The sequence below is a fragment of the Osmia bicornis genome, chromosome 3 (assembly GCF_907164935.1).
Source record: "Osmia bicornis bicornis chromosome 3, iOsmBic2.1, whole genome shotgun sequence".
Taxonomy (NCBI): domain Eukaryota; kingdom Metazoa; phylum Arthropoda; class Insecta; order Hymenoptera; family Megachilidae; genus Osmia; species Osmia bicornis.
The window spans coordinates 6,537,669-6,561,679 of record NC_060218.1 but is presented as its reverse complement, the minus strand read 5'-3'; the positions used below and the strand labels follow the sequence as shown (position 1 = coordinate 6,561,679).

Sequence of the window (24,011 nt, the reverse complement as noted above, 5' to 3'; positions counted from 1 at the left end):
TGAATTATTAATTAAATTCGGATACTTTTGCTTAACTGTTTGTAGCGGAATGTAATACTTTCGGGTATTAAATTGTAACAATACCAATTTTGTAGATAATTTTCTTCTTCCAATTGCTTCGAAATATAAAATTTGTTGAAAAATTGAACTGTAATTTCTGGACTCTGATTGCATTTTATATAAATTGCAGAAAATATTAAATCCTAAATATATTGCAATAATTTTTATCTCTTTTTAATGCAATTAAAAAGAAACACGAATTAGTAAATTTATTTTATTATCAATAACACTTTAATAAAATATATTTTTCACCTAACGATCGATTGTGTTCCTCCATTTGAATACATAGATTATCGCTTATACAATGGCGGTACTGTACAGACAATCAATCTAAACTGTAATTTCGTAATCCCATTAAGCAGGAGGCCACCTTTGCACGCACTTGCTACGGGGAGTTTGCTTCGACTTTCACGCAGACGGGATGCGTATAATTAGGTATCGTTTATTTTACACCATGGCACCGCAGTTAGGGTGACACTTCCAGCCTGTAATATATACGCTTTGGGGTTCTAAGCGCGTACAAACGCGGCCATGGTGGTGGTGCTCGCTCATAGAACGCTTCACCGTTAATGTGATGCGATCATCACCCGTTGCTCATTCATAACTTAACCTAACCTAACCATACTTCCTTCAAATTTTTACTATTTTTTACTTATTTCCTATTCTTTCTTTTTAGCAACTTCATGTACCTAATTTTTTTTAAATTCAGTATATAATTAGATAATTTTTAAAAATTTTTACGTATTTGTCGCAGTATAATGATGTAGTTTTCAAAATGATTTATTTGAAAACATTATAGAAGCGAATGTTAGGTAGGTGGAAACTTGTATAGGTGTTTTGACTGGTAGCGTCAAATCGCGACAGTGGCAGATTGCGTGCTGACAAATGAGCGGCCCGGTACGGGACGCGATACACACGAGACATATGGCCCCATAAAAAAAGCGCGAGAGATACAAGAGATGGCCTGCAGTAACCATCCAGTCGATCCAATATTAATGGAGACCAAACACCGCACATTCTGTGTCGTCGCTGTCCCCGTTGTGTGTACACATTGGTGTGCCATTATGTCCCTTTTATAATGTGTATACACACCCCCTTTGTTACAATGGAATGATCTATGATCGTTGCAAGCATAGATCGGCAAGTCAGTTCTTCGCCCTTATGCTGCTCGTTTTTTTCCTCGTCTTTTGAATCGACCTAGCTAAACTTCCTTCTTTTCTTAGAAATCATCTTTTTCATTCTAGCTTGTCTATTTAAGTTTCAATTTAGAAAATTTAAACCTTTGGATTTAGAGATTAAACTTAATTTTACTAAATTTCAATAATTCTATTATGAACATTGTTATTATAATTTTTGAAATAGGTGAATGTCGAATTAGGTATAGACAAAGTACACTCTGACCATTGGTCCTATATTAATTTTCAATTTTTCCATTATTCTCTATTCGTAAAAAGGAAATTTCTTTCAATAAATTTTCCAAATCGAACCATGCTCCAAACACGAAAATTAGCATCGAATTTCAAAGATTGTTCGATGATTAGATTGCGCTTAAGTAAGCCGAAATCGAGTCAAAGGAGCGATTTACGTTTCACGGCTGAAATCGAAGTAATTCCGGCTTTCCTGAGCGTGCAAACAATAAAATTGGATTTAGCAACCCTCGGTCTCGCTCGCGTACGTGGCGTGCGACTTCGAAGGGTGAGTTTTCGGAAGGTGGACAAGCAGCACGGTTGTTCCGGGGGTTTGCGAGATCAAAGACACCCTCCGGGCAATTCCGTACTTTCCACGTGACATATTAGGTAGAAATTGACGGCGACAGACACGAGCAACGACGTGCCTGCTTAACTTTGATCATATCACCTGTGGGACTTGTTTCGAATCGTGAATATTATTATTCCGATAGATTCGCATTCGTTCCCCGTGATTATGTTCACTATCTGGGCGAAGAAAAGAAAATGCAAGGACATCGAATATTTTGTTGTCATTTTGAAACGCTAGAAGGGGAAAATTCTATTCAAAAAATTAATGCGGATTACAGTTATAAAATATATATTAATTTTCAATACTTCTATCTACCGATGCTATGCAGAGTAAGAATTGAAATTGAATTAATGACACTATTTTCCTAGAGAAGTATCATTATAGTGTCGATATAAAGAGGAAATAATGAAAAACTTATACGTACCCTCAGTTAAAAAAGAAGTATTATATGCAATTTGCACAGAAACAAATTATAAATTGAATGAATTTTCTTGACAACGGTTTAAAACACTGTCCTTTATGTACATATATACGTGGAAGACAAAATTAAGTCAATAGTATTTTCCAAGGAAACGGTATCAATAAAGCTAGCAACTTTCTTTAAACTCTCCGCGACATCTGTACGGTAAAGGAAGAAGTTGTTGAAGGAAGCTGATAAGATCAATCTCTGCAACAGATAATTCTTCATTATTGATTATCATTGTTAACTCGTCAGTTTTCAACATTATCGATATCACACTGGTGCATTCAAAAATTGTAGGTAATTTAAAAAAAGGGAGTTTTCTATTTCATTAGTTTCACAGTTCATTATAAGATAGCACCAGTGGTACTAGTTTTGTGGAGCAATTTAATTTGCAGCCCGTGCATTCCACCACAGTCCGCGCATTACACCCTTCAACGATGAATCTGATTGATCTAACAATAAGTAGTGGAATGATCGATTCCATAATGGAATCGATCAAAATTGGCAATGAAAGATAATTATTCTGTTTACTTTACAATAATCGCATTTATAAATGTTTCAGTTTATCGATTATTGGTAATCAATGCTTGAACGAAAATATTTGATCGCTACAGAAATAAAAAAAGGTGTAGAAATGATTAATTGGATAATTTTAAATTATAACGAGCTAAATAGATTATATTTTATCAAAATTTATTTTTTTTAAAGATAAAGAACTATTGCATAATATTATTACATAAGAAATAAAAACACATATTTATTGATTGAAAAAAGTTCCCCTATTATACATACAGTTTGGATTTATTCTTAAAAACATAATAATGAGATGAATTACATCAAGAAATTGTAATAAATATCAGCAAAGTAGTCGGCTTATTTTATTCTATTTTATCACAAAAAAATAAGCATCGATTACAAAATTTAAAAAAAAAATGTTTCCGCCCGGGATCGAACCGGGGACCTTCCGCGTGTTAGGCGGATGTGATAACCACTACACCACGGAAACTGTTTGCGAACTTTGCTTTTTATTATTACTTATAGTTTTTATTCAATCTAATTTAATAAAAAATTTTATGTAATATTTGACAAAAATATAAATATGTTACTCAAAAATGGGTAATATTGATTAAACATATCATTATTGCAAATCTATCGTGAAGTTAAATAAATCTAAAGTACTTCTCTCTACTAAACATGTATGGCATGATTTATATTCAAATATTTTTCCTCATTCTTTCTGCTACACTAAATTTATGATAAATAAAAAACTAACTAAAATTAAACGAAAGTTGAGATAAGTAACTACGAAGCTCTATTTTTATTGTGACTTTATTTTTATCAACAAGATTATGCTCAAGGTATATGAAAAAATGATACTATATAGATACATGAATTGTGTAAAATGATGTTAGAAATCAATTAAATTAATATATTGTCCTGATCAACGTTTTTTAATAAGAAAAACATTAATAAATAGATAGCATAAACCGTAATTCAAAAGGAAAACGTAACTGATCGTTAGGTTAATCAGAACTCGTTTCGTAGCTCTATTATCTATTACCTATTATTACTTATTGTATTCCCTAACATTAAGCAAAGTCTTCTATTAAATTATTGTCGTATTAACTTCTATTAGAATCACTCAAATTGACCGAGAAGAATATAGTTTTCCATATAACTAGGCTAAGCAATAGTTCTAAAATGGTAAAAGGTAGAAAAGAATGTCATTAGGAATAATTAAATGGCGTCAGATAGAGCATCGCTTGATGTATGTATCAGTACCAGAAGTGGAGAAGTTCCAAAGATTTCAAAATCAACTTCATTTTTTTAAACAAAAATATATACTTTGTTATACATCAATTGAAGCGTTTTTTGTATTCTTTACAAAAAAGTATTAGGACAATTGGCTTAACCCAATTAGCTTAATGATTTTTTATAGAGAATAACAAGAAACATAAAATAAGGTGTTCCAGAAGCACTGTTTCTCTCCTGTCTGACAATGAGATTTGAAACCAATTCAACTTCGCAATGATAACACTGGCAATATTTACTAACATTTTGGCCATGTATTCGGGTGACTATTCCGGACAATGTGCGATAACGAATGCACGGTTCGACCTTGGGTACGATACATATCATGGCCTTGAATTTGAAAATTTTAAACAGACAATAAAATATATGATCGATAGATGCTCATGCTAAAAACATTATAATCTTTAATAATAAACTCACATGAGATATTATTATATCAGTATATGTATATATTTTATTTTTCAACCGAACCACTACCGCAGCGATGAAGCGTGGGATGATAAAAGGAGCAAAGTTATGACAGAATTAATTTCGCATTTTTCTGTTTCTATTTTTCTTTATAGATGGAAATTTACAAAATAAAGAAATTTTTGAAAATTTGAAAACACTCCAATATTTTGCTATAGGGTATATCAATATTTCATTGCAATTTCAATTAAATTTCATAAATTGATGTTATTTTTGGTAATTGTTGAGATTAGATTACACCTTACCGATTTTTATGAAATTTAAACATGTAAAATTTGACATTTTTAACAACTTTTTCCTGTACATATTTATAACCGCTGCTCGGCCTTGGTTTTCGAGATATTTTCGAAAAACTGTCGAAACTAACACATTGAATTCTGGTCATCCGTATGTGTCCGTGACAACGTACGCATTAGTATGGGGTCGCTGCTTTTCTACTGTTTTTGCAGGCAATAGCACGGCTATATAAGAGTTATGTCTAAAATTATGTAAAACACTAAGGAATATAAGATTGTGATTTCGTCTGTTAATATTCATGTTTCGTTACAAAGGAATACCAAGGAACAATCGATCAAACGTCGTTACTTTATCAGTAATTCATTTATCTATAGTCGACACATTAGTGCCATACATAACTGCGCGCAGATATTAATTTTATTCGCATTATGGGAAACGATTTTGTCATTGTTATTCTCGTTCTTTTATTTTCCCCCATACCCTGATAAATTTCATTTGCCCAACGGAAATATGAAATTCGTGATTAGAAGGAACGAAATCGTGGCACCGAAATAATCAGTTTGTTTTTGTGCCGAGAACTTTTTACATATTATACCGATAGATGACACCACAATTACACTCTACCACGACCAAAGTCAATTCAACGATAACTCAACAAAATTATGCCTAATATTTCCAGGGAAGGAAAATGAATAATTTCGTTTCTACTTCGAAAAAATTTTATATAGTGATGTCTCACAATTTAAGAATGTAACAGCGCAAACTATCATGTTCCTTATGCACTGTGAGAAAAGGAGAAGGTGCATCTCACGTGACAAACCCGTAACATTCTCATTGGTTGTTCGATAAAATAGAATGAGAAGAAAAGAGAAAGAATCAGTCAAAGAATGCGTATAAACGCTAAAAACAGTCACTTGACAGTAGCGCTTTGTGGACGGCCGTCGAACGATTTGTCGATATTCCGTTTCATTACGTTCTCGAGAAACCTGTTAAAAGGGTGATTGCATGTCATCGTTGAATAACACCGTGGATAGGAAAGTAACAAAGAAATAACGTAATTGATTTTTACTCGTTTCTGTTGGTGCACTTATTCCAACGAAATTAGAAAGTGAAACAGCAAAAATGAAGATTTGCATCGCGCTTTGCGCGATTCTTGTTGGTACGTATTTAGATTATTCCCTACCTAACTGTACTCTTTTCTTTGTTCATACACGGCGTAGTTCTTTTATGCACAATATGCTATTCATTTTTTTAAATTCAAAGTACTATTACGTATATTGAAGACAGCGTAACGTTTGCGCTACCATTTTTTAATTTTTATCAAAAAGATACGCAGTATTGTTATTGTATCTTGGAACATTATAGAAATTACTTTGTTTAAGGAATAAGCTCTTGTTACAGATATTATCGTTTTATAAAATGGAAGAAGTTTTCGTACATTGCTGCATCTAACTATCACATTGTCATTAGTCACAAAAGATAGGAATTGCTTATTCAGATGAATGAGATGAGTCAGTAGACAACAATTATGTACATACATACTGTTGAATAGTTTGTCACGAACAGGATATTCCTAAGCTTGCATTCACAATTTTCTTAACTGTACACCTTATTTCAAATAAAATTATTTATTGAAATCCACTGTCTTTTGTACTTATTATTAGCTAATATGATTTGAAAACCAAGTTTTATTTGTGTTTGTACTTAGCATCTCTCTATAGACGTATAATGTCACATGATATTTCTACTATTTTAGAATATTATAGCATTGTATGCTCTAATATGTAATAAATATTAGTAATATCATTTATTTCAGTGTCCACAGCAAGAGTAATAATTAATGCTGATGATCCAACTGATCATCATCTTCTGGGTGAAGAAGAATGCACATGGGGACCTTCATATTGGTGTGAAAATATTAAGTAAGTTTTAAAATGTATAAAACCAAATATGGGAAGATTTTTATTTTATATTGTCAAATATATTTTATTTTTGTAGTATATTAACATTGTAATATATTATTGAAATATTAATGTCCCTGAATGAAATGTTAAATTCTATAATTTAGATATAACGGTATATAAATTAAAATGACTATTGTGTTATTTTTATATTAAACATAAGATAATATGATTGCAAATAGAAATGGTACTAAAGCATTTTATCCAAAACTAATACAGAACAGCAGCAGGATGTAATGCAACTAAACACTGTATTAAAACAACATGGAAAGATATGCAAGTACCAGAAGATAATGACAGTGTTTGTACCATTTGCAAAGATATGGTTCAACAAGCTCGCGATCAGTTAGAAAGCAATCAAACACAGCAAGATTTGAAAACTGTTTTTGAAGGAAGCTGCAAACTGATTCATATAAAACCAATTGTACACGAATGTGTGTCAATTGTAGATCAGTTTATTCCAGAGCTTGTTGAAACATTGGCATCACAAATGAATCCATCTGTTGTTTGTTCTGTTTCTGGACTTTGTAATTCTGCTCGTATAGATCAGCTACTACAAAAATATGAACAGTCCAAACCAAAGGTAATTATAATATGAAATTTCGAACTTTCTAATTAAATAGTTCAATTTAAGTGTTTTACTAACAGATATGCTTGTATAAAAATTGATATTTCGTAATAAATTAAATAAATAAATCTTCAATAATTTATTATTCTCAGTAATTTTAGAACTTATATTAAGTACCATATTGTAATTTTATATACTAAAATGTATTACATTTTAGATCGATAAAGTAAAATCTCGTTCTTTGGACAAAGACGAATTAGAACCTGATGAATGTTCAAAATGTTATACAGTTGCAACACACATGGAACAAAAGATACATAAGACTCCACAGGACAAAATTTTACGACAAATGCTTAATCTATGTGCAGAACTTGGTACCTTTACAGATGCTTGTTCCGCAACAATTTTAACTTACTTTGATACAATATATAGTCACTTACAAAAAAATTTTAATGCTCCAAATATATGTCACTTATCTGGTCAGTGCAGTGATAAATTCCACACACACGAGGACACTGATAAGGTAAATTTATACAAACAATGTGAATGTATAGTATAACAACATACGAAAAATTGTAACTAATTAATTTACATTCCATATATTTTAGACCCCGAAAGTAGAAATCAGACCATTGTCTAGTGTGGGTATGGTTGATGTAAGTATCGATCTTCCATGTAAATTATGCGAACAACTTGTTGGACATCTAAGAGATCTTTTGGTAGCTAATACCACAGAAGCAGAATTTCTAGTAGTTTTGCAAGGATTATGCAAAGAAACTAAATCGTTCTCCAGCGAAGTAAGTATTTTAATATTTATCTATATATATATGTACATATTTATTTATTTATACGATAATTTATTAATAATGTATGTAATTTTTATTTAAGTGTACTGCAATCGTCGATGAATATTATCCACAAATCTATGAATATCTCACAAACGAGCTAGATAGTAACTTTGTTTGTCAATTAAGTGGAATATGTCCTGGTCCTGATAGACCAATAGATGTTAGTACTTTTTTTAGATAACACTATATATGTATATATATTATGCAAAGGATAATAACCTAACATTTTACATTGTACAGGAAGCACCAATTTGGCCTTTAGTGCCTAAGGAGGCAGCTAAAATAGGTATGCGTATTTTAAAAGATGCAAACAAGGAATTGGACAAACAAAATACAGAACTCAGTAAATCCGAAGTAGAATCAATGCAATTACCTGTCGAAAGATTATCACCTTTCCCGATCTCAGAAGGTCCGCTGGGCGTTACTGGGAAAGAAACCTGTGCGTTGTGCGAGTATGTCTTACATTATATCCAAGAAACTATGACAAATCCTACTACAGAGGTAAGAGTTATGGAAATATAGTGTTGCAACAAAATCTGACCGTGATACTGCCTTAAAAGTTGGACTTCGTGAAACAAAAATGTTAAAAGCAAGAGATAATGCTGTCTTAAATAAAATATATTTTTTTTATTTTGCAGGATAAATTAAAACAAGCATTAGAAAAGGTGTGTACCAAGCTACCGGGATCTATAAAGGATGAATGTACAGAATTTGTAGATAGTTACGGAGACGCTATTGTGGCTATATTAGTTCAAGAAATTGATCCATCACAAGTTCGTATCTACAATTTATTATACGCCATTTGTATAAACATAGTAAACTATATTATGTTAATTTCAGGTATGCCCCATGTTGCGGCTATGTCCCTCTGAAAGATTAATGAAACTTTGGGAAAGTGTTCCAGCAAAGTTTGTGCTCGAAGAAGAACAGAAAGATAAGCCTAGTTGTCCATTGTGCTTACTTGCTGTGACACAAATTTATAACGTTATAAAAAATAACAAAACTGAGGTTAATATCATAATTTTTTCTTTCTAAATATTGTAAAATATAGAAGCACTAAAAATGTATATTTTATTACAGGCAAATATAGAAGATCAGCTGAATAAATTATGCTTTCATTTGCCAGAAAGTTTATCGGAACAATGCATAGATTTTGTGAAAGGTTACAGTAAAGAGCTTATAGAATTGTTACTTGCAGATTTAACACCTCAAGAAGTATGCGTGTACATTAAATTATGTGATGATACGAAAAATACTGGTCCAAGGGATGAATTTGTTACCGACAAAGATGGCGAAATTAGTGCGTATACCTTTATATTTTATTTGTAATACATAGTATTAAATATGTAGGATTTCTATGGTATTTAAATAAAATTATTACTTTTCGCTTCAGTGACAAATGAGATACCGGATACATCAATAAGTAGTAAAGTTGATGACGGAACTCCGTTTTGTGTTGTTTGCGAATTCGCTATGCACTATGTCGACAAAGAACTTGGCAATGAAAAGGAAAAGCATAAAGTTGAAAGGGTAATTCGTGGTGTTTGTAATCATCTTCCAAGTACCATTTCCCGAGAATGTAATGATTTTGTTATCCGTTATGCCGATGCTCTAATCGATGTTATTTCGAAAGATATTAGCCCTAAACAAGCTTGTTCGATGATCGGTCTTTGTTCATTCTATGAAAAGAAAATGAAAGGTATTTTCTTACATTTAATTTTTACACTTAATGTATATTCACAATAAAAGTTTTATATTTTCTTTTCCCTCGTGTTTATAGAATCTGTAATAGAGTGTGCTTTGTGCAAGTCAATTATATCAGTGGTCGACGAACTCTTGGATAATTCTACAGTTGATGACGACATTAAGCAAACAGTATCGAAAGTTTGTAAATACGTACCAGCGAGTAAACAGAGCAAGGTAATTTGTTATTAATATCTAGTTATTTATATCGTTTGGCTGACTTTATATAGTTACTGAATTCATTTCAATAATAATTACAGTGTGTCTCACTGATGAATGTCTATGGACAAAGTATCATAAATCTGATCAAACGTCATGAAAATATAAATAAAATATGCAGTTTAATAGCTGTTTGTGCACCTAATGATTATACATCAGTGGCTTTGGAAAATGCACGAATTAAACGATCGTACGAGAAAAATCGTATAAAGCATTGTACATGGGGACCAGTTTACTGGTGTTCTACCAATGAAACAGCTCGCGAATGTAAAGTAAGTGGACGTAATTTAAATACACTATACGTAAATAATTTGCAATTTATATGCGTATGTACTTATTTCTTTTTCTTTAAAGGCTGTTGAACATTGCAAAGAAAACGTGTGGAAAGCTGATTTTGCTCCTCCAAAACAGATCACTTTGAGCGAAGCAGAACCCAATGTTTAACTTTGTAATAAAAAAATAAATCCAACTATTTCCCGATACAATATTCTTACATCTTTAAAATGTTTGATCTTATGAATTTCATGTTTCTTTATGATATTATACAAATAATTATTAGAAGTTTAATATTCGTTTTTTAAGATAACGATGCACTACTCTATTAAGATATAAAAATGTAATAGCACTATTAAAAATTTTAAAAATGATGTTTAATCGAAAATTATATATGTAGTCTCGGAAATATAGATGTAAGCGTAAGCGATAAGCTTTTTACACTATCACAGACATATCGCCTTCGTATAGTTGAATTAAGTTCATATTTTATAATAATTACTGTAATTACGAAACCTATAATATTAAAATATATAACTCATATTCTTATGTATATGTACATTTCTTAGTAATTAATAATATACTTCTTATTAAGAATTTGTTGCATTAATCTTAACTGTAATAATAAAATAAAAAATGGTATGAAAATTAATTTACTCTTTTATAGTTTATACTATCACCTATACACCTGTTTTTATTAGTGTTAACTGTAAGCGGTTAATTATTTTTGAATTTATTTGAGAATGATGTCAGTTATTCTACAAAAGTTTTCTTAAATGTAAATAACTTGACTTTTTTAAATATTAATTGTAGCATGGTTTTTAATAGTTTCAAATTTAAATAATTTTCGAAACGTAAACCGTTCTATTAGTTCCGGAAGTTCAAGATGTCGCACTTATCGCGTTCGATTTTAATCGATTAGTCGCACCGTTTCGATAGATCTTGCTAAATTGAACCGGCGTCCTCAGTGCACCGTAGTTTCATCAGTCCGAGGAAAAATAGTGTTTTAAAGGTAAAATTATGTTATAATATTTCATAGATGCTATTATTATCACGTTAAAAGTGAAATCACTTCAGTTTGACGTTTAAATATAATGAATATGTTGTATTTTCTTCTAGATCCTCTAATAACAAGTCTGCTAATAACCGAGCAACTCACCAATGATATCGAGGAAGGAAGTGCCCTTTGGATCTTCCTGCTGGTGAGTCTTGCTCCATTTTTCTGATTTCTAATCTTGTTATAGAATGATACATTTATATGTCTCACAAAATATATATTTACGACCTTTAGTTGCAAGGTGTTTATTTCTTGTACAGTATCGAGTAAAGTAGGATTCTCTAGTAAACATGGCGTTACAGCCGAAGTAGTAATTTTCAAACTCTTAATTTTGACGATGTTGAATGATTGAACATTATAAAATTTAGTATAGAAGTAAGAAATATGAATAATAACATAAATAAGAATTCCAATTTTTTCAAACTCTTTTTTCACTTTCCTTGGCAAAGCTTACTATACTTGATACTGTAAGTACGTAATTTGACATATGAAATGGATCATCAAATTATCAGTACTATATATTAAGTGTGTGTTATTAAGCTAATAATATGTACAGAGTATGTAAAATAAATCATTTGATGAATTTCGTTTTATTTCAATTTTTAATAAATTGATAAACGATAAAGTAGAAACTAAATTACAATCGGTATAAAGAAGCAGTCGGTAAAAAACACGAGGGTAACAAAACAATCCACCAATTGGTAATACCCATATAGAATTACGTATTGCGTTCACAGATGGCACAGTCTGTTCCATGATTGCACCTTTTCAAAATTAGAGATTACAGTTTTAAAAGTACACTAAAGAGTGTAGTATGTATTATTGAATTAAAAATTTGAGTTTTTAGTAGACGTGTAATTATGTATTTTATTTTCTGTATATACAGATATACATAGATACATAATTGCAGGTGTACTTTTATTTGATTAATTATTAGGGGAATAAGAACTACTGATTAAAATTCGCACATACCTAAGTATTATAGAACATAAAAATATTTTATCTTCTCCTAATTATTTATTTAAATACAAGCGTATAGGCAAATTTGAGTTTCTCTCAACAAATGTAGTGTTATAGTTACATATTAGATTTGCATATATTTCATATATTTTTCTTTTTAATGATATTAATAAAAGTCTTGAGTATTTGATAAATATAAAAATTCTATTGTTTTGCAAGAGTATATAATATACCTACTTACGTGTTGAGAATGGTCAAGATTTTCGTGTCAAAGGGATTCCGCGTAGGTGTCAAACTTGTCTCCGGTGAGAGAAACTCGTAGTGTTGGGCTGAATTTTACCGATCCTCGTCGTACGTTCCTTAAATTTATTCGAACCCCAGTCTAGTCGTTTGTAGAGATGTTGCTACGATATCGTAACGACAATACCGTTCTCGTTGCGCACAGTTTCCAGAACACAGAGTACTGTAGTACTTGTCTGGGTCTTTCGAGGAGAAAATAGTTTTCGAATAAGCCGATTCGTTGTAGCGTGGATCGCGTGCCATCCATTTTCAGTCGTGTGTAGATAGAAATTTAAAGATCAATTTTTCCCCAAGAAAATTAGAATAAAAAATTCTCTTTATAATCGTAGAACTTTCTATCTGTGAAACTTTAAAAATTTTACAAGATATTGTAAAGTAGCTCTTGATTAAAATTTCATTGATAAATTTTTGTAATCATATTTTAATAAATTAAAAATTATATTTAACATCTTAAGGTTCTTACATCATCAGTATTTAGTTAAATAAATTAACTAAAACAAGGAAGAAATTTTTGAGTAACATAAATATTCCAAAATTAAATCAAAGTATTATGATGTTAATTCTGAAACTCTCGAGTGCCATAAATTGAAAAGAAATCTCTCAAGTTTATTACACAATTACTGTCACCATGGAACTTAACGCGTTAACTATAGACGTCACGGTCTTCTGAGATAATTAACCATTTACCTGGAACTTGTCTGGCAATGAGCCGCGAATATAGGACATACGTGTACACGTTTGAGATTCGTCCCGCCTTATCCTCTTCTTCCGGTGAAAACTGGCGAAATGAGGAAGAGAAGGAAGAGGAAGGGAAGCTCGAGTCGTCTTGTTCAGCACGTAGAGGCGTGACGAGCCAAGACATAAACCTGCCTGCCGGTCATGAAGGAAGGCATGACGACTGCTTGTTATTTGTGTACGTACCTGAAGAACGTACGATGCTTGTGTCTTGTTCGATGATTGCCGAGTATTTATGAGTTTATTATCACTCGGCGAACAATAGAGGTAGAAAAATGACGAAGAACGAAGAGCAATGCTCCATCTTCCACATTGTTTATTTAACAGAATAATTTTTAACTATGACACGGTTAAATGATTCATTTGTGCATCAAATAGAAATACAATCGATTATAATTAAAAAAATTACTGACAATGAGAGACCTAATGAATTCATCTGAATTAATTACCGCCTGTGACATCAATTCTGCCAAGGGATAATTACCAGCTTTAGGGATTAATAGAAGGCATTGTTCATCTCCCTATTAAATTAGATAAAGGAAGTTCTACTGATATATAATCTAGTTCAACTTAAGTTTCTTTTAATCAAATAGAAGCGAAAACGATTATCTTAGGCTTTCACTGGCTTTTCCGGCTCTCCTTAGGCTCTTCTAAAATTCCCCCAGATTGAAAGCAAATGGAACTTGCATTGCCCCTGAGTCTACATCAATAGTCGAGTAAGTCGATGGTTCATCCGTGGTAGGAGTGACGAGGCCGTCTCGTAAGTTTCGTTCGAGGCAGCCGGGTTCAGCTTTCAATGGCAGATAAATATCGGGAGGTCCTTGCACCTCTTCTAGCCGCGTTGGAGGAGCGTTCGAGTTTTCTTCGAAGTTGCGTGTGCTGTAACGTGCGGGTGTTTGCCCACGCACGTGCGGTGGCCCACGCGATTCTTAATACCAGCCGCGTCAGCTGCGTAAAGAGCCTTAGGCTGGCCAACGTATACGTGTGTGGGATAGTCGTGTACACCCCCGTAGCCTTTGTCCAGCAGGATAATTGTCCACGCGCCGGGTATCGGTGTGATATTGGTGTCGGATTCTGCCACACCTTCGCCCATTGTAAATCAATCGGTGCTCTTCGATGTAGAAGAATCAAGCTCTCTTCGAGTACGCTTTCTGCGTGTTTCCGTAGGATTCTATTGTTATGAATGGAGTATGGTGATTTCAGAGTTATTCTTGGAATTAGTTCATTTTTAATTGTTAGAAATATAGATACAGCTTTATATTATCAATTTCATGGCAATAGTACTTGGAATCTTCTAAGTTCTTAATATTAAAGGCTTCTAGGTGTAAATCACTTTCTGAAGGGAATGAAGAATTTATTGTTTTAATAATGATCATTTTTTAAATTATTTCTTTAAGTTAGATTTTATGTTGTAAATCTGTTTATTCGAAATTTTCATGGTCAGGCAGAAGATAAAACTTTGATGTTGTTCTACTTGGAACTTTTATGCAATTCAAAACTTTTGGTACATTTAGTATCTCTCCTAGTGGTGAAAATATAAGTGTAAACCAACAGAAATTTGCAATTTTTCACCGAGTCACAGAGTTTCATGCAATACTTTATTTTAATTCCAAATTCTATAATTTTATAGAATTTAGAAATGCAAGTATCTCTAAAGACGCTTTATCACTTCTTTCCTCAAACATAGAAAATTCAGCTTATAGAAGGTAAACATTGCATCAATGTTTCTCCTCAAGTCGTCTACTTATCCGAAATTCCCATGCGACCTGGTGAACGCAAGTAAACACCATCGTATCTTATGCTTCAGCTCGCGAGGAACCATAAAACCGTTCTAGTCGCGCCCATCGGAATCCACCGATTTACGAGCGTCACCGTCGTCCTTGTTCGAAAAGTTTCGCGAGATTTTATCAGGAATTTCTGCCTCGACGTCCATACGTCATGAACTCTATTTTTTCATTTTTTTATCCGTTCAACCCCGTATTCCGTCGTGTAATCTCGCCGGTTAATCCGACCGCGGGCGCTTCCGCTTTTCGTACCGTTTACAGGACGCATACAGTCCGAAACCGCGGCAGGGTGCATATGTAATTAATTTTTCGCGTTAAGCATGCCCTTTCGTACGTGTGTGCGCGATCCGCCATCGTTCACGAATCTTTGCCCGGAGACCGTTTCATCGTATCGAGGGCCGTGTTTCGCGTTCACCGGAGAAACTCGAAATTGGAAAACGGCCGGTCCAGAACCGGCGAAATTAATTGAAGTCTGAGTGGCGAGCGATGAAGGGGCTGAGGTAGCGGCCGTTCGTACGGAAAGAGGTAAACCCGGAAGCAAGGGTGAAACAGAGCGAGAAAGGAACGACTAGGGTGGGACACCGGGGGGGGAGGAAAAAGAGCACTCCTAGCGTTCGTGTCGCGAGAGAGATGGAAAAAGGGAGGACCGATTGCGGAACTTGGCGAGGACAGGCTGGACAGGGTGCTTCAGCGGAATCGGGTCGTCTAATACCCGATACTTTCTTGTTCCTTTGCCGAAAACAGATGGTAGAAATTGGTCAGGAAAATTCGGAAAAATTGTTTACTTTTATGTCTTTTGTTTCATGTAATTTGGAGAACTTTTGGTAAAGATTCATAACACTCTGGCATTTTATGATGGGTACTTCTGAAATTTTTAATTTTTTTTGTTTAGAAATTCAATTCCTTTCATAAATTAGGGTAAAGGGTTAAAGTAATTTTTAAGAATTTAAGAAAAGTTACAGTTATTTGATTATTTTTGTAAAAAAGACATATTAAAAGTTTCTCAGAAATTTAATTAATTAATTAAAAGCGCAAGTTTCACCAAGAATGAGAACAGAATTTTCGAGGCGTGCTTGACTGGCGGCAAACACCGATAGGCAATTCGCGAAGGACACGACAGAGGAAGTGGAGAATCATGGGTTTGTGTTGGTAGTCGAGCATACATGTGCCGATGCACGCCTACCATTTGTGGAACTGCATTTCCTATAATCTGCGAGCAATCACTTGATAATTGGCTGGCTCCACTACACACACGTATGATCCTCTGTCGGCGTGCACGTCCTCAGATGGCCATTCGATTCGAAGGATGAAAATTACTCAGTCGTTGAACATCTTGTTATTTCCGTTTCGTTTATTTTCTTGCTGCGTCGGCCGATTGAAATTTTAGGGCTTAATATGCTCTACATTCGACTCAGGAATATTTGCTATGTACGATAGAAATTTAATAACAAATATTTAAAGACGATTATTGTCATTATTTTTCACATATTCTTAGCAAGAAAATTAAATTATAATTATTTGTTACGACAAATTTTTAATTTTCCTCAACTAGAAATAGTTACAAAATTAGAAAGAGCTACATGGTAAATTTTAAAACAAAATATTACAAAAATATCTGTTAGTATTAAAACTTTATCGAAGGCTTTCTATTCTAAATTTTTATTCAAATTTAAAAAATATGACTACCTACTAAACACTTGGTATTCTAAATTACACCAACAATAATTACTCCTCTAAAAACAGAGGGTTAAACCAGAGGAAAAAAAAGTGGTTACAGCGGCAAGTAATCAGACAGGTCTTTACAAATTTATTCTCGTCCACTTATCAAAGGACAAACTCGGTCTCTGTTTCTGGGCGCAATAAAGAGGAAATCTTTCAGGAACAATAAAACGGACGCTTGTTGCGCCGTTCTTGCTTCTCCTCCTCGTAACCATCGTCGACTGCTGGGTGCACCAGGTCGGGGCAGTTCTAGCGGTCGTATTATACGCCGAATTTATTGCACTTTCTTTCAGTTCTGATGCCAACCGAAAGGGAATTCCCCGAGTGTCGGGCCGCGCTGTAACTCGTATGTACATTTACACGGGCACCGAATAGAAGTTTCACGCGGGTGCATGCACACGGTCTCGCGTAGGCGAAACTAGCTCCGCGCGACTCGTGCGCGCCGTTAAATTGCTTTTGCGTCGGCCAGAGTTTATTCTAGTAACACAGTTTCGGATGTTCGTGAACGAGTTTGTTTGGGTCCATCTCGCTTAAGAGTGGGTGGTCCTGTGAAGGATGCGAGGGTAGAACCACGGGGTTGGACGATCCACTGGCGCGCAGCACCCCTTTCTCATATTTTCGCCATATTTATGGAGGGTGCTGTAACTCTTCCTCGATAGAGCGCAACGATTCGCTTTCGGATCGCTTTCCATTCATTTTTACGAGCTACGACTGGCTACCTTAGGTGGCTTCAACTTCTTATTTACATTTTAATTGTCGGTTGTGGTTTATCCGGCAGATTTCGTGGAAATATGTCCTTCGCGATAGCAGCGAATAAATTTCAGGACTTTGGATAAAATTGATAGAGAATCTTTTTTTATGTCAATTGTGAGGTATATTGAAAATAGAATAGAAATACATAGTTGCTTATGTTTTATTCAAAAATGTAAATTTTTAAGAGAGCTTTGTTAAATTAATCACTTCTGAAATATTCAATACAATATTCATAAATTCATTTTAGAAATATTTTAAGAGTTTTTAAATATTGTAAGAATAATTTTCAGAGGGACAGTGTAAAATTTAGAAAGACAAAATTAAATTAAAAATTAATAACAGCTCAGATGATATGAAGTATGAATAAGGCAGTGATTGAAATATTTATTAAACCATCAGTTAGTTTTCAATCCTCATGTAAGAAATGTGCGTGTAATTGTGTATTCGAGTTGCAGCCGGGAAAGTATTTATCTTTTAAGTTCCCACGAGGCTAGGATTTACAACTATCCATTCTTGCCTCTCCTACTTCGCTCTTAATCTTCTTGAATTTTTTAAACTACTCCTGCCCTCGGTAGCTTCAAAAATAACTTAGTACGCAATTTCACGAGCAATATATATTTCCAACTATTTCTATCAACTTTCAACTCACGTTTTCAATAATTAGAATTCTAATCATTTGAAAACTTATTTATTTCGCCGTCTATGTTACCCAAGATCATTAAAACAAATCTTCTGATCTGAAAACAACGAGAGATGGTATTTCATCAACTCAAAATACCCAAGAAAAGGAAGTATCCAATCCAATATCAAACAGAGGCAATATCCCCGAGATACTTTAAAGGGACCGTCGAAAGAACAGCATTCGAGTAAAAGTTCCTGAACGACCGAAATCCTAGGTCCCTCTAATTCATCGCAATTCCCTTATCGTCGATTCCGTTGTCGGAGAACGGAGTAGCGTTGGCCGTGTAGCGGCAGGAAACGGAAGAAGGAAAAAGAAAGAAAGAAAGAAGGGTGGACGAAGGAAAAAAGAGAATAAGGAGAAAAGAGGGTAGCCGAAAGACGAATTTACTTCCCCAGCGTAAGTTACGTTTTCGTAGCGGAGCACCGGCTGATCCTACACCGTTGCTCGCCAAGGGGGTTGTTGGTTCGTCGACAGCTAGGTTAAGGGTTGGAAACGGAAGTGCGGCAAGACGGTGCCGGCGGTGGAAGGCAACGGACGTTGTAGGGGGTGCGGGTGGGCCGAACAGAACAGAACAGAATGGAACGGAACGGAACGGAACGGAACAGAACGGAACGGAACGGAACGGCTACGAAGGAAGGCAGAGGCAGGCTCGTCGAGGGGTTGAAACGTAGAGAGCGGCAGGAGGAGGCTGGGATGGTAGGGTGAGTGTGGGTGGAGAGGGTTGAAACCGCCGGTTGAGACGCGGGGGGATGAGAAGGCAAGCAAGACCACCACCGCCTCACCTCGCCTCTTTGCTACGCCACGCCTCGCCTCACAATGCACCGGATTAGCGATTGTATTGATCCGCCCTCGTGCTAGTCCCTAGAACCCCCCTCGTCCTCCTCGTCCTCGTCCTCGTCCTCGTCCTCGTCCTCAGCGTCCTGCGAGAAGGAGCCACATTTTGGACCGCGTTCCACTCACCCTGTCCACCCACTTCTGCTTTGTCACGCCGACACCGACGTTAGGAGAAGAACGTTACGGAACCGGGGGAAGAAAAGGTATGACGCTGACGGTTACACCGCACACCAAAAAGTCCACCAGACCCGTGGAGAAAAGGAGCTTTCCTTTTTTTTTCTTCTTCTTCTTCTTCCTTTTCTTCTCTCTTTCTTTATCGATCCCATCGATCCATCGTTCCGAGTCCTTCCAACTGCTTCTCCTTCTCTGCTCGTCATTATCCTCGTCTTACGTAATTCGATCCAGGATGCGGCATAGGTCTATTGCATTACATCATGCTCTGTTTGGGATAAAAATAATCCAGAAGTTCCTCTTAAACGTGCTGCCTGAGCAACTGACACGGGGTCAATGATGTTCCCTTTTTCTGGATGTATTATTATTAATGTCAGGTGTTGATGAGATAATTGCATCGAGTTTGATCGAATTGCAGATGCAATCAGACCTTAGGTTGAATCGAATGCAAATCAATTGAATTAAATTATCGTGAATGGTGTAAATATCTTTATAAAGTTTATTTGTTTTCTCAATATTAATCTCGTTTTACATGGTTCACAATGTTTCCCGTTGATTCAATTTTAATTATCTACTTATTGTCTTTGCCTTCTATACTAGTTAGTTTAACTAGTGTAAATTATTTGCGTTTGCTAGGTGACAGCAGAATGGGAAGAGAAAAGGGGATAAAGGGCTTATAACATTAAAATGTAGTTGTAGCTGTAGGCAGGGCTTGCTCTAAACCTTAAATCCCTTACCGTCTTTCATCTTTTTGACTTATTGTTCCCGAATTAGATAAAGCTGTTAGAAAAAATTTTGATATTAGTATGACAATGTTTTTCTTCATATGAACAGATATTTGTTTTCTGTTACCAAATGATTCATTAATTGCTTTCTAATTATATGCATAGTTCTCTCTAAATCATTTTGGTATTTTTGGTCGAGTTTCTGTTTAATATTAAAAAAATAATTCTCTTTATTTTTATCAATTCTTTTCACTTTTTACATTTTTTTTTTCATTTTTTCTTTAAACGCAATTATTACATTATTTCAATAAATGTCTGAGAAGACTTTACACAATAGTGTTACGCGTGCGTTCTTTCGCAAGTTATTTATCTTTTTTACAACAGCTGTAGAAAGAAAAATATCTGCTGCGAATATCCAGTTCAGTTTACGCTGCATTTATGCGAACTTCTTCTTTAGACCTTCGTAACGCTGTCTCGAAGAAAACAGCAATACGATAGGAAGAGGAGGAGCTGCGGTTCCTGAAACTGGTACGAAGCGCGAAGAAATATGAAATCTATGAGAATTCTTTTTCTCCACTTGTTTTATTCACTTCGTTCTCTTATGTCTTTACAAACGCCACGGTTCCGGCTGTATTTTATTGGTAATTCAAGCACTCAGGGGGAAGTATGGATCTGTCAGAGGAAACCTTTTTTAAATGTACTACTTCTAAAACGTCACATCTTTAATTCAAATTAAAATATCATCATAATAGGATCTCATTATTCAGACATTCTTATTAAAAGTTTTATAAATTTTTTGATTATTTTTATTGTAGAAGATGACTGGTTCAACTAACAATCTTTATTTTTGATTTCAATTTCTATTTCTATTTCTATTTGTTATTTGATAAAATAAATAATAAGTGTCTTTAAAATATTTCATTATTAAATGTACATAGAACACAAAGCACATAAAATAAAATTTTAAAATTATTAACTCTAATGAGTTTTTCTATCAAGAATCAAATGATTGGCCATATTTAATTAATGAATGCTCGTATATGAAATTACCAATAAATAACGAAAAGAGACAAAATAATTTTATTTAAATTTCGATATTTTATTGCTTAATAATTTTTAGCTAGACACTACAGTGTCCTCTACTTCATTGTTCTATAAAGTTTTTCTTTTCTATGTCACGTAGCATACAAGGACATTACTGGTTCTTTCTTAAAATCATTTTAAAGTAAATTTTACCGTGTTATTTGGTCCGCGACGCGTTCGCGATTTATCCACCCCCTTAACGCACCAATTCTTCGGCAAAGATCGAGAGATATAGGAAGGGGAAGGAAGTGGCTGGTGACATTCGTTCGTCGTGCCAAGAAATCCGAAATTCTCCCACAAATTCGTTTTTCACGGCACGTAACCCGCCGCCAGCCCGGCATCCCCATCCAACGGGGCGAACTCGACGTCGAGGGCGACGATGAGTCGCGAGGAGAATCGAGGTCGCGGGAGAAATCGTCCTCCGCGCGCTTTACAACGCGTTATCCGTGTCGCAAAAGTTCAGCCAAATGGGAAAATCAATTTTTTCGGGCGGGAACGAGCGCGTAAATCGTTCGCTTGATCCATTTCGAAGTTGCGACGAGAGTTCAAGGTTTCTATCGTATTTACAACCCTTAACCCCGATTTATGGCATCGAAAGAAGGATTCTTTTCATGCGCCACGAACCTCAAACTACTTCTATTTTCCATGATTGAAACATTTATAAAAATAACCTTCATAGATCCACCCTTATTTTCCAAATTTCATATCGAAATCCCTTCGTTTAAAAGAAACAAAGAAAAATATCTTCCCGTAGGTTCGTAGGGTTAGAAGAGAAAATTAATGTCACGGTGACGCGCGATCAAAGTTAAATGGAGGTAAATTTTTTCCGTTCGTCTTAATCAAGGATTAGATAGATGTAAAGAGGGCAGAAGGTCAGGTGGCCATTTTGCTGCGGAGATACCATGGCAGTATGATTGCCAATGGGGTTCGAGAGAGGGACGACGGAGGCGGTTGAAAGGGTCTAGAAGTAAACGCGGGTGCGGAGCAGGCTGAGAGTGGTAGGGTCCGAGGGGTGGAATCAGAGGAAGAAGGGCTCCTTTGGAGTTGCGAGGCAGTGCCCTTTGAATGTGGGCAGGAGCCTGGAGCAGAGGGTGCAACATGCCTACAGCTGCTGGCGAACCGGTAGGAGAAGTTGAGGGGAAGTTAAAAGGGGGTTGACGTGAGCTCGAAGAGAAGGTAGCTCGTGCAGGTAGTGGAACGGGCTGGGTTGGGTGCTGGTCGATGTACTTACCATCCTTCCTTCGGACGCCATGTCTCCGTGTCTCGTTTAGTCAATGTCGAAAACCGACTTACCGACTCTCCGCCTCTCTTTTGCCACTTCCGTTTGTCCCGCTCTCTTCTTCGCCGTTCAACCTTCCTGGCGCCACCACTTTGGTCCGTGAAACTTTTTGGTCGTGACCGTAGACTCCTGATAAGTTTGCCTCGTTTATCATCTTCCGGGCTGGTATTAACGAGACGCCACTCGACCCACAGAATCCACTGCATTCGCATCCACTGAGATGCTCCAAATATTTTCCGCGAATTTATGCGACAGACTCGCGACGGCTGTACATCGCTTTATACGCAAATGAACTTGTTGCCAATGGTTGGATAAAAAAGTGACCTTCGAACGGAATCTTTGATAAAGGGATAATTAAGCGGAACCAGACTGTACGGTTCGTATCGCAGGGGTTCTTTAAATTCCTCTGTTCGTCGAAACTTGTTTTTCCGCGTTCTTCACGCAAATAGCTCTGTTACCCGACGGCGTACACTTTTTATTAAGAAGTTCCTTTGCCGGTTGCACACTTTTCAAACCATGCACGATGTAATTGAGAGCGTAACTTCTTTTACTTTCATCTCGCGAATGACATTTTTTATAGGAGCGAGGCAAGCGTTGGTAATTAAAAGAATGCCTTTAACGTTCTATTGTTGAGGTTGGACATTCCGCTTCTTTGCTATCATTTCATCCCTTTGTAGTATCCCTTCAGGGCTGATTCGAGTAACAATAACGTTGCAACTTGATTTATGTTTTATATAAGTAATATCGATTTAAAACTTATTAGACCTAGGGACCTAGAATTTTTTTTTTTTATTTAATCATTCACTGCCACCGCTTTTAGCGCGAAGAGCAATCGAAAGACGAAGTTGAACACCGCGAAGAGTATAGCCTTTTGATAAGTTAACTTCAATCTTAAGATGGATAAACGTTATTTAAGGTGGTTAAAACCTTACTTACTTCCGTCTGTCAGCGAACGGCTTTACAGCCGTAACTTTAAGTGCCACGGTAAAACTAAAAACGTGGAGCTTAAAAAACGACAGCAGAGAGCCTAGGAAAGTTTTAGTCTTAATGGAGCAGGTCAGCTTCTCTTATCAATTTATAGTTAATTAATGGCCCGCGGCGAGACACCGCTATCCTCGGCCATTTCGCTCGCTTTACTGCCGTCTGGATCTAGTTTATAGCCGCAAAACTAAACTCTGTATTAATTCCATGAAAACACACCTAAAATCCTTTATAAACGTATCTCTCTGTCATTACGAACGAAATTTCGCTCGTTGTTACGTTTTACCGGTAATGACTTCATTTCGAACATCAGATATTAAAATCAAAATCCAAAAATAAATGAATATTATAAAGTGGAAAAATGATAAATAATTCTTGTAGATTCTAAGAAGATCAAAACTGCGAGGAACTATTTTTCTTTCTTTAATCTTAATAAAAATTAACGTAAGAATCTTCGGTTTCACCCGAAATCATGGTAAACGAATTTAATCATCTAGTTTAGAAAAGCCGCGTTCTTGTTATGGCGTAGAGTTTGCCG

General features: G+C 35.3%; 1 protein-coding gene and 1 non-coding gene across 2 annotated transcripts; one reads left to right on the top strand and one right to left on the bottom strand.

Annotated features, from left to right (window-relative positions):
- Positions 1 to 3,214: 3,214 nt before the first annotated feature.
- Positions 3,215 to 3,287, bottom strand: Trnav-aac. Its single transcript has one exon. It is a non-coding gene; the product is annotated as a tRNA-Val (tRNA).
- A 2,415-nt stretch (positions 3,288 to 5,702) lies between these two features.
- On the top strand, positions 5,703 to 10,959 carry LOC114871400 (prosaposin). Its single transcript, XM_029177235.2, has 14 exons — positions 5,703 to 5,957; positions 6,615 to 6,720; positions 6,979 to 7,342; positions 7,545 to 7,850; positions 7,936 to 8,124; positions 8,216 to 8,335; positions 8,416 to 8,676; positions 8,814 to 8,948; positions 9,016 to 9,183; positions 9,256 to 9,475; positions 9,569 to 9,874; positions 9,956 to 10,095; positions 10,179 to 10,409; positions 10,492 to 10,959. Exons 1-14 carry the CDS (start codon positions 5,921 to 5,923, stop codon positions 10,579 to 10,581), a joined length of 2,673 nt encoding a protein of 890 aa, XP_029033068.1. The 5' UTR covers positions 5,703 to 5,920; the 3' UTR covers positions 10,582 to 10,959.
- The last annotated feature ends 13,052 nt before the right edge of the window (positions 10,960 to 24,011 follow it).

Coding starts and splice junctions, on each gene's coding strand:
- LOC114871400 (XM_029177235.2), top strand. CDS start 5,921: ATGAAGATTTGCATCGCGCTTTGCGCGATTCTTGTTG. Junction 5,958..6,614: donor GCTTTGCGCGATTCTTGTTG/GTACGTATTTAG, acceptor CATTTATTTCAG/TGTCCACAGCAAGAGTAATA. Junction 10,410..10,491: donor AAACAGCTCGCGAATGTAAA/GTAAGTGGACGT, acceptor TTTTCTTTAAAG/GCTGTTGAACATTGCAAAGA.